At 40.0% G+C, this 15,029-nt stretch overlaps 3 protein-coding genes and 1 long non-coding RNA gene across 8 annotated transcripts in view; 3 read left to right on the top strand and 1 right to left on the bottom strand.

Moving 5' to 3' along the window:
* Window positions 1-3,687, top strand: part of LOC124182223 (ras-related protein Rab-37-like) — a 54,844-nt gene extending 51,157 nt beyond the window's left edge. For both annotated transcript variants that reach the window (XM_046569176.1, XM_046569177.1), the window contains 3 exons: window positions 613-723; window positions 1,365-1,506; window positions 2,077-3,687. In XM_046569176.1, coding sequence (XP_046425132.1) covers window positions 613-723; window positions 1,365-1,506; window positions 2,077-2,194 — 371 coding nt within the window. In that variant the 3' untranslated portion in view covers window positions 2,195-3,687. The remainder of the gene's footprint in view (window positions 1-612; window positions 724-1,364; window positions 1,507-2,076) is intronic.
* LOC124182225 overlaps window positions 1-4,957 on the bottom strand; it is an 89,927-nt gene extending 84,970 nt beyond the window's left edge. Inside the window, exons 1-2 of the long non-coding RNA XR_006870714.1 lie at window positions 4,689-4,957; window positions 595-764 (exon numbers count right to left, since the gene is read on the bottom strand). This is a non-coding gene — a long non-coding RNA (uncharacterized LOC124182225). The remainder of the gene's footprint in view (window positions 1-594; window positions 765-4,688) is intronic.
* An 11-nt stretch (window positions 4,958-4,968) lies between these two features.
* LOC124182222 (zinc finger protein 62 homolog) lies at window positions 4,969-12,359 on the top strand. 2 transcript variants are annotated; one of them, XM_046569173.1, is made up of 4 exons: window positions 4,969-5,256; window positions 6,537-6,680; window positions 6,786-6,887; window positions 7,106-12,359. In XM_046569173.1, exons 1-4 carry the CDS (start codon window positions 5,113-5,115, stop codon window positions 10,853-10,855), a joined length of 4,140 nt encoding a protein of 1,379 aa, XP_046425129.1. In that variant the 5' UTR covers window positions 4,969-5,112; the 3' UTR covers window positions 10,856-12,359. The 2 variants fall into 2 exon arrangements, with proteins under 2 accessions (XP_046425129.1, XP_046425131.1); XM_046569175.1 differs by having other exon boundaries at window positions 5,120-5,256; window positions 6,853-6,887.
* A 952-nt stretch (window positions 12,360-13,311) lies between these two features.
* Window positions 13,312-14,088, top strand: LOC124183848. 3 transcript variants are annotated; one of them, XM_046572924.1, is made up of 3 exons: window positions 13,312-13,451; window positions 13,598-13,730; window positions 13,805-14,088. In XM_046572924.1, exons 1-3 carry the CDS (start codon window positions 13,366-13,368, stop codon window positions 13,949-13,951), a joined length of 366 nt encoding a protein of 121 aa, XP_046428880.1. In that variant the 5' UTR covers window positions 13,312-13,365; the 3' UTR covers window positions 13,952-14,088. The 3 variants fall into 3 exon arrangements, with proteins under 3 accessions (XP_046428880.1, XP_046428879.1, XP_046428878.1); XM_046572923.1 differs by having other exon boundaries at window positions 13,326-13,451; window positions 13,547-13,730; window positions 13,826-14,088; XM_046572922.1 differs by having other exon boundaries at window positions 13,326-13,451; window positions 13,547-13,730.
* The last annotated feature ends 941 nt before the right edge of the window (window positions 14,089-15,029 follow it).

The raw sequence follows: 15,029 nt of genomic DNA, 5'->3' as shown, positions 1-15,029 counted from the left end.
GCTTTAAATTAGCGACTAACGAACCGGCTGGCTAGGCGCTGATGCTCTCGGATTTGCAGCTGAACTCGTTCGCGTTGTTCCTCAGAGCTTTCTCCTCCTTTCTCTCCCTCTCTTTTCTTACCCCCCTTGTTTTTGTCGCGACAAGTACAAGCATAGGTGCGCGTGTGTAAAACACCGCGTCTATACCGATAATTATCCCATGGAATCTAATTACAACGACGTGTCGTGGAGGGGGGATGTGTTAAAATCGTTGGCTAATTGACGTTTCGCGATGTATAATAACGGCGTTAATTATCACTTTCAACGAGGGTACGTTGCATGTATGTCGTATCGTTAGAGAATTCGGTATTAACCCCGCATCGTTGACACCGCGTCGTGGCAATTAAGCGTTCGTGAATTTAATTAATCCTCCGCGGAATGAATATACATATCGGGGTTGTATGATACCCGTTATAATCGCGGAGCTGCATAATTTGGCCTTACATACGATAATAAACGGCGAAACTTCGATCGTTGTAAAAATGTATACATATGTAAGCTCAGAACGTCGTGTAGAAAATCAAATCGTTCGCAAATTCGGAGACTAAAACTCACCGATAATTCTACTTTCAGCATTGCTCCTTCTCTACGACGTCACCAACAAAACGAGCTTCGATAACATCAGGGCCTGGCTAGGCGAGATCCGGGAATACGCCCACGATGACGTCGTCATCATGCTGCTGGGTAGGATGAAGTTCTTTTCCGGTAAAATAAGACTCCAAGACCTGTAGCAGGAATTCGATCGAAAGTTATTATTTTTTCTAACGGACGCGCGATTATACGCGTATTATGGTACGATGTACATTTACGTACAGATGACCTCGATTCTAGTAACCCTGGAATAATTAACGACGGGAAATTGGATCTATCGTCGTTTTCTCGCCACTATTCGTGCCTTTTTTTTTTTAGTTTTTGAATTTTTGTATTCATGTTTTTCTTATTTTCATCTTATCCTTGGAAGTTGAATTCCTGGAGTAGAGGTAAGAAACTAGAATTGCCGATTGATAGAAGAACGGGAATATCGACAGTCCAATTATAGAAAATTGAAAATATCGAAAGTCGAAATACAGAAAGACGGAATGCGGAAAGGTCAAAACATAGAACGGCAAAATCGATGATCTATAATATACGATTCTATATTATCGAGAGGAGTTCTGCCGATTCTAGAGTTTGGCATTCCTTTCTATTCTTTCACTTCTCCAATACTTCGACTTCCAACATTTCAAAATTCTATACACCGAGTTTCCGCCTCTTTAATAATTCGGTATTGCGGCCCTTCGATTTTTTCATCTTTCTCTATTTTTACCCCCACCCAATTCCTGCAGGTAACAAATCGGACTGCGGAGCTGAGCGAGCGGTGAGGCGTGAAGATGGCGAAAGGTTATCCCGGGAATATCGAGTACCCTTTATGGAGACCTCGGCGAAGACGGGGTTGAACGTTGAGTTGGCTTTTACCGCGGTCGCAAGGTGAATTATTAATATAAATATAGATACAAACTGCGGGGAAATATTGTTACGTAAATCGATGAAACGGTGCAACGCGATTTTTGATTTAGATTGCAACAGGAAAAATGGCCACTGGAAATAGTCGAAGAAATTCCCCGACATTACCCTGACCAAATTTTAATTATTTTTTCCTTACCAAAATTCAGCCAATGTAGGTATATAGGCGCTGATTCGAGTATACGTGATATATTTAATAAATAAAGTTCCGAATCATTCGGTTTTCTAGAACTGCACGTTCATGACCCAGTCGGTATGTAATCGTGGAAAATAAAGGAGATTAAAATTAGTGACGTTTCGTCTTAACGAAACATTGTACGAAGATTTTAAGATGATTTACCGAATTTCAAACAATTCAATAATCACGAATTAACGGTTTTTCCTCACCCGGAATACGAAACGTTACGACAACGTCGCTAACTATCAAAATATGGTGAAAACGAACTGCTCTCAGATATATTTACTTTCGTGGGAAAAGCTAATTTGTGCTTTCTCGTTCCGTCACACCGCCGTGAAATTTCCTGAATGTTTCAGGGAGCTGAAAGCCAAGAAGAGCGGAAACCCCGACGAAACTCGTTTCAACGTTCAGGACTACGTCAGGCAGCAATCTCAGCGTAATACGTGTCTCGGTAGTAATTGTCTTACCACGTGAGCGCGGTAAACGTACAAACTTATAAACCCGCAGCCTCATCGATTCACCGCAATTTTAGTATGTAAACTTAAAACGAACGGCAGCTGCTTTCTTTGGAAATGTCCCCCCCCCCCCCCTCCCCCTCCTTAACCAATCGCAATATCGTCGCGTGTAGGCGAATTAATCGCCAAAATCAACCTGCAATGCTGATAACTATTATATCATAGTGTGCAAAATCTTCTCTATAATTATTTGTACTGTGCAGTCTGTTCGATTCCTCGTATCGTTTTAATCATTTTATATATATACACACATAAAGTCGAAATACGAATTCGAAAATTCAACCAACGACGAATAATTTTAGTTATTGATTACATTATACTTTTGGGTAAATGCTTGTTCTACATAGAGGATATCTGTTGTTTCACGTCTTTGGTGATGTGACGAGTTTTAAGGTGTATGGATTGCGAATAAATATTGGGCACACACTTTAATTTGTAGATATGTAATTATCGCAGAGCGGTCCGAGCCAAGGTGATTATTTTTCCGATTCTAAACTATTTAGAATATCGACGATTGTATAGAAATAATTATACCGTCACGTATTTAGGTTCAGATTCCTGCATTTCAGCCAATATTTTCTCTCCACTTCCACTCACGAATACTACGTACAATTATTATAGACATATTATATGCATAAATATTTAAACAGCGATACGAGAATATGTTTGGATTGTAATATTTATATCGAGAATTGTATAGATACGATGATTTTTTTGTTTTTTTTTTCTCTTCAATAATCCATCTTTTCGAATATTAATATACGTAATTACGTTCACAAATTTTTACAACGACGGAATACGAACCGAATAGCCTTAGCACAGATAATAACGTCTCACCGCGCACCGAACATTGAGATTCCCGCGTTATTTATACCATTAAAACGAATAATTCTTACGCAAGCATTATAAATCCACTTAGTCGTCACAAAGGAGTTTCCCCGCAGGAGGGATTCGGTTCACGAATTTGCCAAGTTTGTTAATTTTATAATATACATATACGTATGTGTAAATATATACACATACAATGCACATTTATGACGACTCCGGCGAGTGAAGCATATATATATATATTATAATCGGTTTACGTAACTGTATAGCCATAAGTATGAACATTTATTTCTTAGGCGCGATATTACCGAATTAAGTAGATGCATAGCTACTGTATGTACGTGTGCATAATAAATGAAAGGAAATGCAGAACGTAGAATATTGTAGATTTCGAAATGTGTACATGAAACATGTTACTGTAATGCAGCATGTAAATATATATATATAGGGATATACAAAAATATAATATGAATTATGTGATGTGAAAATTTCTGTGCGTATTCTTGTAAAGACAAAATTGGATCAATGAATAAATATATATAGTATTATGTATGATACCAAGTTAAATATTATTGGAAAATTTACGGTGTCTGGACATGAAACGAAGATGTATATGAAATAAATGATGTTACATGAAACGTATTTTACCCTTTTCAATCCTGAGGCTGTTAAAGTTCTGGAATTTATCGTGGAATCCGGCTCAACTCAGCTACAAACAAACGAAGTGTTTGTTATAACAATCGACGATCGGTATGAAGATATTCGACGCCACCTGGCGCCGCCACCGGTAAAAACATCGCACGCGCCACCTCGCGGTTAGTTTTGGTAGCTAAAACGTGTGCCGATGGAAACAAGCGATGGTAGGCAATCCGTATTTACCATAACGGAAGCCGAGGATAATGCGACACACATATGCCTGCTCAGCGAATTAATATTGCGTTGGTTGAGGAAGAACACATTAGAAGGATGAGACAACTCTCAGCTCGTGTGTATTTTTATATCCACATTAAAGTAATCGTATACTCAATGCCTAGCTTTGTAATGGCCAAGTACAGTCTGTTACCGACATTCTCTTACCATTGATTATTAGGTGCGAAATACGTTTAACATCAGTGGTATTAGGAGACATGTAAAACCTATCCCCGGCTGCCTACAAAACGGCGTATACGACGAGCCCGCATCTTTACGTCTAAAACTAATTATTTTAGTCAAGAATTAGAAGCCAATTCAACGAATATCAAAATGTAACAAAAAATTTACATTCTTTGGCAAGAATTTGAACTTTAACTCGGACACATGTTGACAATGCAGAAATAAACAGGTTTACTTCTTGCACAGACGAACGGTCACGAGTGGCAAAAAGTCGAGAAAATATCAAAAGAACTGATCGTCTTATGTTTCGTTTTATGCGTCCTAGGGTCTCAAAACTCGTCACCAAGATATGCAACGTCATTTAGCGACTATAAAATGAGGGTTGAAACTGTCGAACAGCGCGGAACTACAAATTATAAGACTGAAAATATATCGATAAGGTCGGGCTGCGCTCGTCCTTGTTGACGACGCGAGGATATTGTTTTCGAAAAAATAGAAATGCGAATAATCAAAATAGACGTACTGATCCTTACCCAAGGGTTGAACTCTTGTAAAATGAAGTTCCCGCCGAAGGCTTTGGCAGAAAAGGGAATGATCACGGGTTGCGATCATCGGTGCGTCCTGCGGCGTCTCTGGGAGGTGGAAAATCGAGTCGTGCCGATTCACCCTCGGTGCGCATGTCAACACGTGAAGAGTTGGCGAGTGAATAACGGGGAAGGAGAAAGAGAGAGGCTGTCCGATTCCGTGGTCCGACTGCCGGCGGCACGAATGGCTTGATTGAGACTAGTGGCAAAGGCTGGACGGAGGAACGGCCGGAACGGGAACGTTCGATTGTTCGAATGTCGACTCCTAAACAAAACGGTCGGGTCGTAACCTAGAGCGCGTTACAATGTGTCTTTTTATCTGAAAATCATATTCGATACGAAGATCGCTGGTGAGAATTAACGATCGAAAACGATGGACGATGCGGCCTCAACACCGAACGTCGAAAACGTTTGCAGGCTCTGTTTGTCCGCTGACGAACCTAGGTCGTCAATTTTCGAGGGGGATGATTCGTCGGTGCCGCTATCTTTCAAGATACAAGCCTGCCTAGCTATTGAGGTTTGTTTACACTCACCGATTACAACTAGCCACATATTCATTCGCGTCCCTCTCGCGCTCGCATTATTTCCCATCCGTTTATCCCGCCCGATTTTCCTCCCTTGATCAACGACGCCGTTTCTTCAGCCGGAGTCAAGCCCAGACGTATTTCGAGGTTATGTCCAATCCAGTTAAACAATGCGACGCCCCTTCAGCCACTCGATACTTGGAAGTCCGAGCAAGCATCTCCCTATCACCCTGCTTCGTTAGGTTACACAGGTTTTTCAAGCACAGGGGGTGATCCTTGCGCCAGTCAGGGATCCAGAGTGCCAAGGGGTACCAACTTCAGTCTGTTGCAAAAAGAAGAGACTGCTGAGAGAATATTTTACCTTTATTTTCTTATCCACGATATGCGTGATGCTTTTCAAAGCGAGACACATTCGACAGGCTTCTGTCGCTGCGACATCCGTACAGTGAATATAGCTAGCTACTACATGTTTGAAAGAAAAATGTAACACAGAATGAACATGCCGGCGATGTGACGTCGTGTTCAAGCACCAACTCGATCAAACCAAGTCCTTTCGCAATCTAAGAACGCTTAGAAACTCTTTCTTCCTAATTGCATCCCAAACTGTTGTGCAAACATGTCTGAACTTTTCAAATTGCTCAATTGTTAGTATAGGCTTTATACGTACTTTGTTGATAAACGTGTGGAGAATAATTAAGGGTTCTCATTCTTCTAAACCCTGTTTCACTCGATCTAAAAGACAAGTGTATAAGTTCTCGTAGAGCTGAGCTAGTCGATAACATAATCGGGGCTGTTGAATTTTCCTCCATTATGACTGGCAAATACTGGCTATCTCACTGAAAAGTCTAGAAATTCTAGACTTTGTGGAAAATGATTGAATCACTCAGTCACTGGTCAGTCTAATGCCACGTCAAAGACTCCATTTCGTTCAAGTTAGACTTGACCTATGAACCAATTAGTTTTTACCAGTAGCCATAATGTAAAAGCACATAAAATTGAAAAATAGTTATATATTTTAATTTGAGTATTGCTAGACTCAATCAATATTAGAAACATAATCATGAGGCGCGATTTTCTTTTTTAACGTGGTGTAATATACTCCGCCCTTCAACTGTACTACCTTTCTCGCCTTGAATGCGTAACAGCTTGACGAACTCTGGATTTCAAAGAGAAGAATGAACACAGTCAACGAAAGTCTTACGTTGATTTATACATTTGATTGCTGGAAAGGAGTTGAAAAATATGTACATGTCAAGGGGGAAATTTGTTACAGGTCTCATCGTCCGACAAATTGTCAACTCTGATATGTCGGTTGTGCATCAAAAACGTGAATCAATGGCACAGTTACAGAGAATCGTGTCTCAAGGCCCAAGACAAATTGCATCAGTGGCAAATGCAGCAGATAGGGGTCCAGACGGTAGGAGCTTTTTCTCTGCGCATTACGCTACGAATACGGTCCAACGTGGTAAATAAAAATCATCTTCGATCAATGATAAATGTATTATTTTGTCTATTTGGACAGGGTGTAACCATAAAGCAGGAGCCAATTGATTTGGAATTTGATACTGATCATAATGTCTCCATAACAGAACTGCACGGAACACCTGAACACCAAGAAATCCAAGTGAGTATCCTAAAGATCGATGAAATGAACTTTAACTGTCTTACACCGTACGAAACTCACATGTCAAACAAATTTGCTGAACGTATTTGTAATGAAACGATATGTAGCACGTTCAATCACCAACAGACAATTTCTCTTGAATATAGTAGTTAAAATTAGTGATTACTCAACCGTTCTTGTCGTTAGTTTTCATAAATTATTTTATTATGTTTAACAAGAATGACGGCGTAATGGCGCTAAAAATAACGAATGAGCAAACAATTCGACTGGGGAAAGATGCGGAGAAATCATTGAAAAGTGAAACCTTATGGAGGCGAAGAACCCGAAGTTTTGCTCTGTCAACTTCTCCATCAGGCCTGCTTCAGGAATCTGAAAAGTACCAAACAAATTCAAAACCGTATTGTACAGTGGAGGTGAAGGAAGAACCACTAGCCGAGGACGAATACGACTCTACCTTGGAAATCGAATCTGTAACAGGCGGTGACATTTTGCCTAACCCCGTAGCAATGAATTGTACAGAAAAAGACAGAGTGATGGAGGCTGATTCGACACAGAGATCCACTTCTGTAACCTTCAGAACAAAGAGGAAAGCAAAGAGAGGACCACACACCCATTTGAGAAACAAACAGAGGTTCACAAAGAAATGCGTCTATTGCCAAATAAACCTTCACTCCAAATATTCATACACCAAACACATGGAAAGATTTCATTCTGCTGTCTCTGATTCTGAACAAAGGGACAACAAAATGGGGTTGAAAAATGTTCTAAAGCAGAAACAAATCTTTACAAAATCTCCATCTGCGTCGTTTCAAGATCAGATTAGACTTAATAGGAATAATCCTCAAGATGAAACAGTTGATAGTATTCCAGAAGAGAGCAGCGCCACGGTGGGGATAAACAGTTACCGCAGGGACGTAGACGAAGAGATGATCGAAGATGTAGAGGACGAGATAGACAACATGGATAAAAATTCAGATACACCGCTCTCTCAAGTACAACAGAATATAATTGGTCAGTTAAAAACCTACTCTTGTTACTCCTGTAAACAGGTTTTCCCCGACCGACGCACAACACTGAATCACTTGAGGCAGCATCTGCCGGACCTTCGTCCATTCACCTGCGTAGCTTGTCTCACGCAATTTCCGGATCGTTCGATCTACAAAGATCATTGCTACACCTCGTTTGAATGTGCAATGAAAATTGCAATAGTCGAGCCCAAGTCCGGTTTAGAAAAACATTTCACCTGCAATATGTGCTCCAAGTCTGTGGAGAATAGAAAGGAATTGTTACACCACTTGACCTCTCAACATTCTGACGAACAACAGGCAAACGCTACACCGACTTCTTCCAATAAAATGCCTGCAAAGATAAGCAACAGAGACGGTTCGTCCCCATCTACCGGCTGGTCCTGGGCAGGTCTAGGCTTGCCTGCTCCCTATCAAAATGGAGACCCTGTATATAATAACCCCTGCAATTACTGCGGTATGATTTACAAACACAAGCGAAATTTATTGGAGCATCGTGAACTGTGTGCTCGCCTTCCGGTCAACGCTAGAACTTCTTACGCATGTGTGCACTGCGGTATGACTTTCCTTGTGTTCAAAAAGTTTTCAAGCCACCTTGCAACGTTGCACAATACAACTGACATTATATGTGCAAAGTGCCGAAAATCTTTTGATTCAGCTACCGTTTTCCTGACTCATCACGAAAATCATATAAGAATGGACGATCCACAAGGCAGCGGAGACAACAGAAGATCTTCGACCAGCTTTGAAAGTCCATTAAAAGATTGGAACGATTTCGAAGCTGAAGTACATGCAAACGAATCCAGAATCAGTCGGCAAAAGTACAGCTGCGCGCTATGCGGTCAAGAATTTCCTACTAGAACGGAGCTTGGGGAGCACCGAAATCTCCATTTAAAAGTGAAGATATATTCTTGCGTTATTTGCCGTAGCATGTTCAGTAGCGCTGGGGCGCTGGAAGTTCACATGAAGGATCATGGAATAGAAGATCCCGCAGAACAAAGCGCGCACACTTCCTACATAGAGTACGAAGGAACCGAAGACACGAAGGACTTTAACTTGACGGAGGGTTCGCGAGGCTCGGAAGCTGACGACGAAGAAACAACATGCAAGATTTGCCAAAAGAGGTTCTCAAGTTTAGCCAATCTGAGGAGGCACACAGCGAATGTACATAGAAATAGCAAAAGGCGACGAAAATGCGTAGAATGCAACAAGGTATTTACCAAGAAAAATTCTTACGAATATCATGTGAGGATGGAACACAAAGGGTTTTCTTCGCCCATAAAATGCTCCGTTTGTCCTCAAACATTTATTAGCAGGACTAATTTGAATTTACACTACGAGACGGTCCATGCCCATGTAGCAAAAGCGCCGTACGAATGCGACATATGCGGTAGACAGTTCAAAGAAGATCTATCTTGTAAAATTCACCGGGGATGGCACGCGCGTAGATCACGTCGACTGACCGAAGACTTAGCTGCCGTCAACCGCAATAGTACTTTGATGTCGTCGCGATCCCTCGAGAATTTTGATAATCCGATAGAATTGACACAGAGGCCAGCAAGAGCGCGTAAATCGTTTCCAAATTCACCGCCGGCGAAGCCCGCTCCTCAATTGCAGTGTCAGGTCTGCGACAACAAGTTCAGTGACGTAACAGAACTGAGAAAACACCTTTGGGACGTTCACTGTGCCCGTAATAAGAGCGAGAAAGATTACACAACTAGCGACCTACAGTGCGAACTGTGCACTCACATCTTGCCAGATAGACCCAGCCTGGAGAGGCACTTGGAATGGCATATGGAAAACCCAATATTGAGTGATACGAAAAATGGATTACAGAGAAAAAGGTACTTCTCGCCCACGGACCTGAGGACTCATCCGTGCGATGTCTGTGGCAATTTTTACACGTCGAGAAAGAGCTTGCTGAGACATAAAAAACTTCACAAAGTCAGCACTGCCGCTACTGTCAAGTTTCAATCGCTGGCCAAGAAACCATCGATTACCCAATTTCCTTGCAACGTCTGTCACAAGACATTTGGCAGTTCGATGAAACTCCGCAAGCACAAACTCCGTCACTTTGTAAACCCAGCCGAACGCAAGAAACGCTCTGTTCTCGAGAAGTCCGACTTTAAGTGCGAGCTGTGCTTGAAGTATTATATCTCCGAGGTCGGACTGCGTTTTCATGTGGAAAAGACTTGTCCGTTTAGGGAGCAAGAAACATACAGTCCTCGCCTAAAACGTCGAAGAATAGCGTCGACCGAAGAAAATGCCCCTTCGGCTGAGGTCGATCCGCCAAAACATCTGTCCGTAAAGTCAAACGTCGGTCTTCCCGTCGCCTGGAGAACGAAGAAGATGGTGAACTGCAGCATTTGCCACAAGTCCTTCCTTGGCAAAAGCCTTTTTTACAAGCACAGGCAGATCGCTCATCCGAAGGAGATAACAAGCCGGGCAGAAGTGCTCTCCGTAAAGAAACAAAGCCTCGCGGCTACCGCTGCGACGGACGTTACGAAAAATTTTCGGTGCAATATATGCGGCAAGACGTTCCCGGCCGCCCTCAATCTAAAGCTCCACAGGTCCGCTGTTCACAAACACGCTTCACTGAAAAATACCTGCGCTATCTGCAATCTGAAATTCAACTCGGGCGTCGGGTTGAAAAATCACATGCAAAAACACTCTACCGATACCTTCAGCTGCAACATTTGTACCCGAATATTCCGTTCCCGGCCAGCTGTATTCATTCACCTTAACCGACAGCATCCCGAAGAGTATGACCTTATGCAGGATAACAAGTCCAAACTGTTTACCGAAATACAGGGAATCCCTGAACAACCTCTTGAACCGGACGTAACAGTTCCGTTCAAGTGTGGCTTGTGTAACAAGACATTTGAAACGAAGAAAGGTCTTAAAGTTCACAGCGTGAAACTTCATTCCGTGCGTCATGAATAATTTCAACATTGACATAACGTATCATTACCTTATTTTGCAGTAGTATAAATTTTGAAACAACACTCTGGGTTTGTGTCTGCTTCGCCTTGTTCCCAAAACGCGATATCGGCCTCCAACAAGTCTCTTGTGTCAATCCGTGCTCATCGCCGACGTCTGCTTTTTCCCCCTTCATTGTTCTACAGACAACGCAAATCGCAACTCAATTTACCGTCGAGTCGTGAAGTTTCTTTACAGTTTCATATAACGTAGAGATGTTGGTCATTTGAAAATTGTCATCACTGCCTGTCTATTGGCAGTTGTTATACCGCACAAATGAGCGTTCATTTTCGGTATATAATGTATATCTTAATTCGAGGCAACGAGTTTCGCAGAAAATTTGTATTGCTACTTATTTGGACAATATTCATCTTATTATTCAGCCTCGTTTGTTGTTATATTAAACTTTTGTACAGCTGTAACACAATGTTAACTCGTACGAACGATAGCAATCCACTGACTGCCGATGCGATATGTTTTTCATTCTCGTCTGTGTCGTCAAGAAAAATGTAATTCACAAGAGGCGTTTTGCGGCGTATACTTTATTACATGCATACGATAATCGATTATAATTTTACCGGCAAATAAAGTGGAAATATTCTATCACCGTACTTTAACTTGATCGGCTATAACGAAATTAAATCCTGGAGAGTCGTAAGTAATTGGGAATGGATGCAAGCGTGGACGAAAAACAAAATAATACCGAAATACTTACTCGACGATACTTCAACTTCGCATACTGTATTGTATTATTTTACAAAGAAATATTTATGACAGAACGTTGGAACGAGACTAGTATTCAATTTTTTGTTGTTATTGTCAGTAATCATAATTGTCGATGTATTTACCGCGGTACGATACAAGTGTCATACTTAATATACATATAAGTTGCAAGCATTCTTTGATGTACGAAAATATTCGCCACGACTTGACCATTGAATGTAGCATCAAAATGAAGCGTATCATATCATATGGTCACTGATCGGTCTTAATCATTTCACAGCGATTTCGGAAATTATTCATGTGCTTGCGGCATATAATTATATTTGGCTAATGTTAACAAACAAAAAATTGTATATACATAGCATAATAACGGCAAAACTGAATCCCGTCAGGCATTGCCAATCGTATACCTATGTATGTAGACCCTATAAATGCGATAACCGATAAATATTTATTTTCGGTTCGGGAGTAATAAATCTTGAATAAATTTCACTTAATTGATCAAACGAAATTATTATAAACACTATATCGTTTATTTTGTACTTGTGTTTTTTTTCTCGGTTGTTTTTATCGTTAATTCAGGTTTTCCTTTTTAATGATTTATCATACATAATATAAGCCTGGAGAGTGGAACGAATATTGATTGACGATCTTTACGTTAACGTTATAGTATAATTGTTATACGTAAGAGATATAGTTTCCAAAAGCGAAAAAAAAAATTTAACCCAACATGCATTTTTATCACCCGAACTATACCTATACTAATACTGTACAAAAATAAAAATAAAAGTAAAAACTGATGTTCGATGTACGTAACGTCGGGTTTACATGTTATGCATATACGTATACATGTGTTATGCAGCAGCTAGCGAATACGTGCGAATTATTTTGCATCACTGTGTGAAGCCGACAGTCCGAAACAGTATACATAATGTTGTATCGTTGAAGAGGAAAAAAATTTTTAAATTCTATAATGTTCTCAGTTACCCGCCATCAAGAAGACGAGGTGACATTTGACTATATATAGGTAAAACTGAGTTATATGGTAGCTTAAGATAACAAAATGTGTTTTCGGGACAGCTACATCAATAATATTAGTTACCGAGGACGCATTTTTATTCCTACGTGAATGGAGCGTGTATAATAAATAAAAATATGTAATGTCTTAGTTAAAAAAAAAAAAAAAAAAAACATGAAAGAACAAAAAAAAAAAAATAAATGAAATTAATATAATTTTCATTACCTCTCTATTGTGCTTTATTTAACTCACCACCGTCACAATTCCCTAATTCTTCTAATTCAATTCTAACGCGAGATCCTTCGAATTTCCTAAGGAAAAGCGAGCGTTTCAGGAAGCTGCATTAGAACTTCGAGGGAAGTATACATACAGATCATCTACGTCATTGTAATGGAAGAAGGGTAAAAGTGTAACTTCATTTAAATTCAAGCATTGATATTAAAAATTCTTACAATCAATTTAAGCACCGAAATTTAGTAGATTCAGTTTATTCCATTAACGAGTATCCTGTTCGATATTTTGGAAAAGGCAGAGTAATCTTAGAGGGCATTTTGCAGCCCACCTGTTGGCTTAATGGTTATCGATTATTTGTTTCCATCGTAACCATACTTCCAAACAAATGCCTAACTCTGTACAATTCGATTATCACAACGAAGTATTTATTATCATTGAAAACCAATAAGATTGTGGTATTATAATTGGTAAACTTACACGCTCCCGATAATATATTGAGATGTATTCCCAAGACTCGTCGATCCGTGATATCCTTGACAATTATTTGAGAGCGGAACGGGAATTGGAGATGAAGATCAAAGAGAGGTAAAATATTTATTACAATACATAATATGGATGATATTTTTTGCACTGCAATTTTCTCCGCTTCTATACTTTTTCTTGTGTCATACGAAGAGAAGACGTCGCTATAAATCTCGTAATGTTTCGGATAATGTTTGCCAATCGTTCAGCACAGATAGACGTTTCAAGAGGACGCTCGGTGATAACGGAGACACGTGTAATTTGGAAATTAATAATTCTGCTACGATATTTGGCCGTATTGATTCTGCCGAATCGAGAGTTCGAAATCAAGAGTTCATAAAAGTGGGTACAGCAACTAAGTCTACGGTATTTACTATGTTTTTATAAGCAATGAACGGTTAATGTTGAATTTTAAGAGCACGTGTTTGAATTTACAGGATCTAGAAGAAGCCAAGGCACGACTCAGAACGATTGCCTCGTTTACTCCGACAGATCAGGAACTACGTGTCCTCGTCGGAGCTTATCGTGGCCTACTTGGAAACGTAGCGCAAACTCAGTCGTAGACAAGCCTAAGCGACCGTGTAATGCACATGCCTTGTGGAAAAAGAAAATAAAAAACGAAATTGCACAACCGTACGCAACCGTGAAACAACCCACCGAATTTTAATATCTGTGCGAAAATACAGCCAAACTGTAAAACCATCCTCCTGTCTATAATTATATGTATTTTGACGTCTCTATAGATTAAATCAGAATACCCGATCTTTTAATTAAATTAGATTAAAGAAAAAGAAAAAAATTTAATTGCATTCGTTGTCATTTAATCTGTCAAAGCAATTAGTGATCTTCTTTTGAGATGTACTTACTGCGACGTACTGAATTGTTCGCAACAGATTAAACTTTCACTCTGCACTTCCAGCTGAATCCGAGTGTTTTTAATTTTTTCTCTTCTTACAATAAAATCGTCGGAAATTTCTGATCCACGTTCATATCCGGCGGCCGGAAATACTTGGCATAAGTGTATTACACCAGCTGCAGTGAATATACGTTAGCCTAATAACTCGAGCCGAACGAACAAACTTTCAAATCTAAGTTTGTGATCGTTAGGATCGATGAATTAGATTCACGTAACAGAATATATTACTCCGTCGTACGGACATCTAGAAGTATAATAGGTAGATGATTTAGTTTTCAAATTTAATCGCACGTCGGTCTGAAGTATGATTGGTAATCGAAATTCTGCACCTCCGTCATGCAATATGATGCCTGTAACGTATCGCCGGTTGCAGAGTTCAAGGCGTCGCGGCTGACGTAACGGCAAGCACGGTTTGGTAAATTGTTTGTGTAAGGTAAAAGTATTCGACGATACAAAAAAAGGGTACGAAATCAGTAACAATCTATACTCAATAGTGTATCGTTCACGATTCATTATAAAATTCGAAATAATTAGTTTGTACAAACTTTCTAACTTATATCGCGTCATATTACTGAACATGCGTAATGCGGCACCGCTGATAAAATTAACGTGATAGTTTTGCAAAATCCGAATTTATTAACTATCGTTCAGAAGAAAGAAAGAACTTTTAATACTGGAATATTTAAACCCTGTATATTACGTGTTCCGTATTAATGCAATCATGC

The sequence above is a fragment of the Neodiprion fabricii genome, chromosome 5 (assembly GCF_021155785.1).
Source record: "Neodiprion fabricii isolate iyNeoFabr1 chromosome 5, iyNeoFabr1.1, whole genome shotgun sequence".
Lineage (NCBI taxonomy): Eukaryota > Metazoa > Arthropoda > Insecta > Hymenoptera > Diprionidae > Neodiprion > Neodiprion fabricii.
Note: the sequence above shows the minus strand (reverse complement) of the source record. Positions and strands in the feature narration are given on the sequence as shown.

Excerpts from the sequence above, each read along its gene's own strand:
- LOC124182222 (XM_046569173.1), top strand. The coding sequence starts at position 5,113 with ATGGACGATGCGGCCTCAACACCGAACGTCGAAAACGTTTGCAGGCTC. Across the intron at positions 5,257-6,536 it reads AAGCCTGCCTAGCTATTGAG|GTCTCATCGTCCGACAAATT; the intron begins GTTTGTTTACAC and ends AATTTGTTACAG. Across the intron at positions 6,888-7,105 it reads CTGAACACCAAGAAATCCAA|AATGACGGCGTAATGGCGCT; the intron begins GTGAGTATCCTA and ends ATGTTTAACAAG.
- LOC124183848 (XM_046572922.1), top strand. The coding sequence starts at position 13,366 with ATGTATTCCCAAGACTCGTCGATCCGTGATATCCTTGACAATTATTTG. Across the intron at positions 13,452-13,546 it reads GAGATGAAGATCAAAGAGAG|ACGTCGCTATAAATCTCGTA; the intron begins GTAAAATATTTA and ends TACGAAGAGAAG. Across the intron at positions 13,731-13,804 it reads GAAATCAAGAGTTCATAAAA|AGCACGTGTTTGAATTTACA; the intron begins GTGGGTACAGCA and ends TTGAATTTTAAG.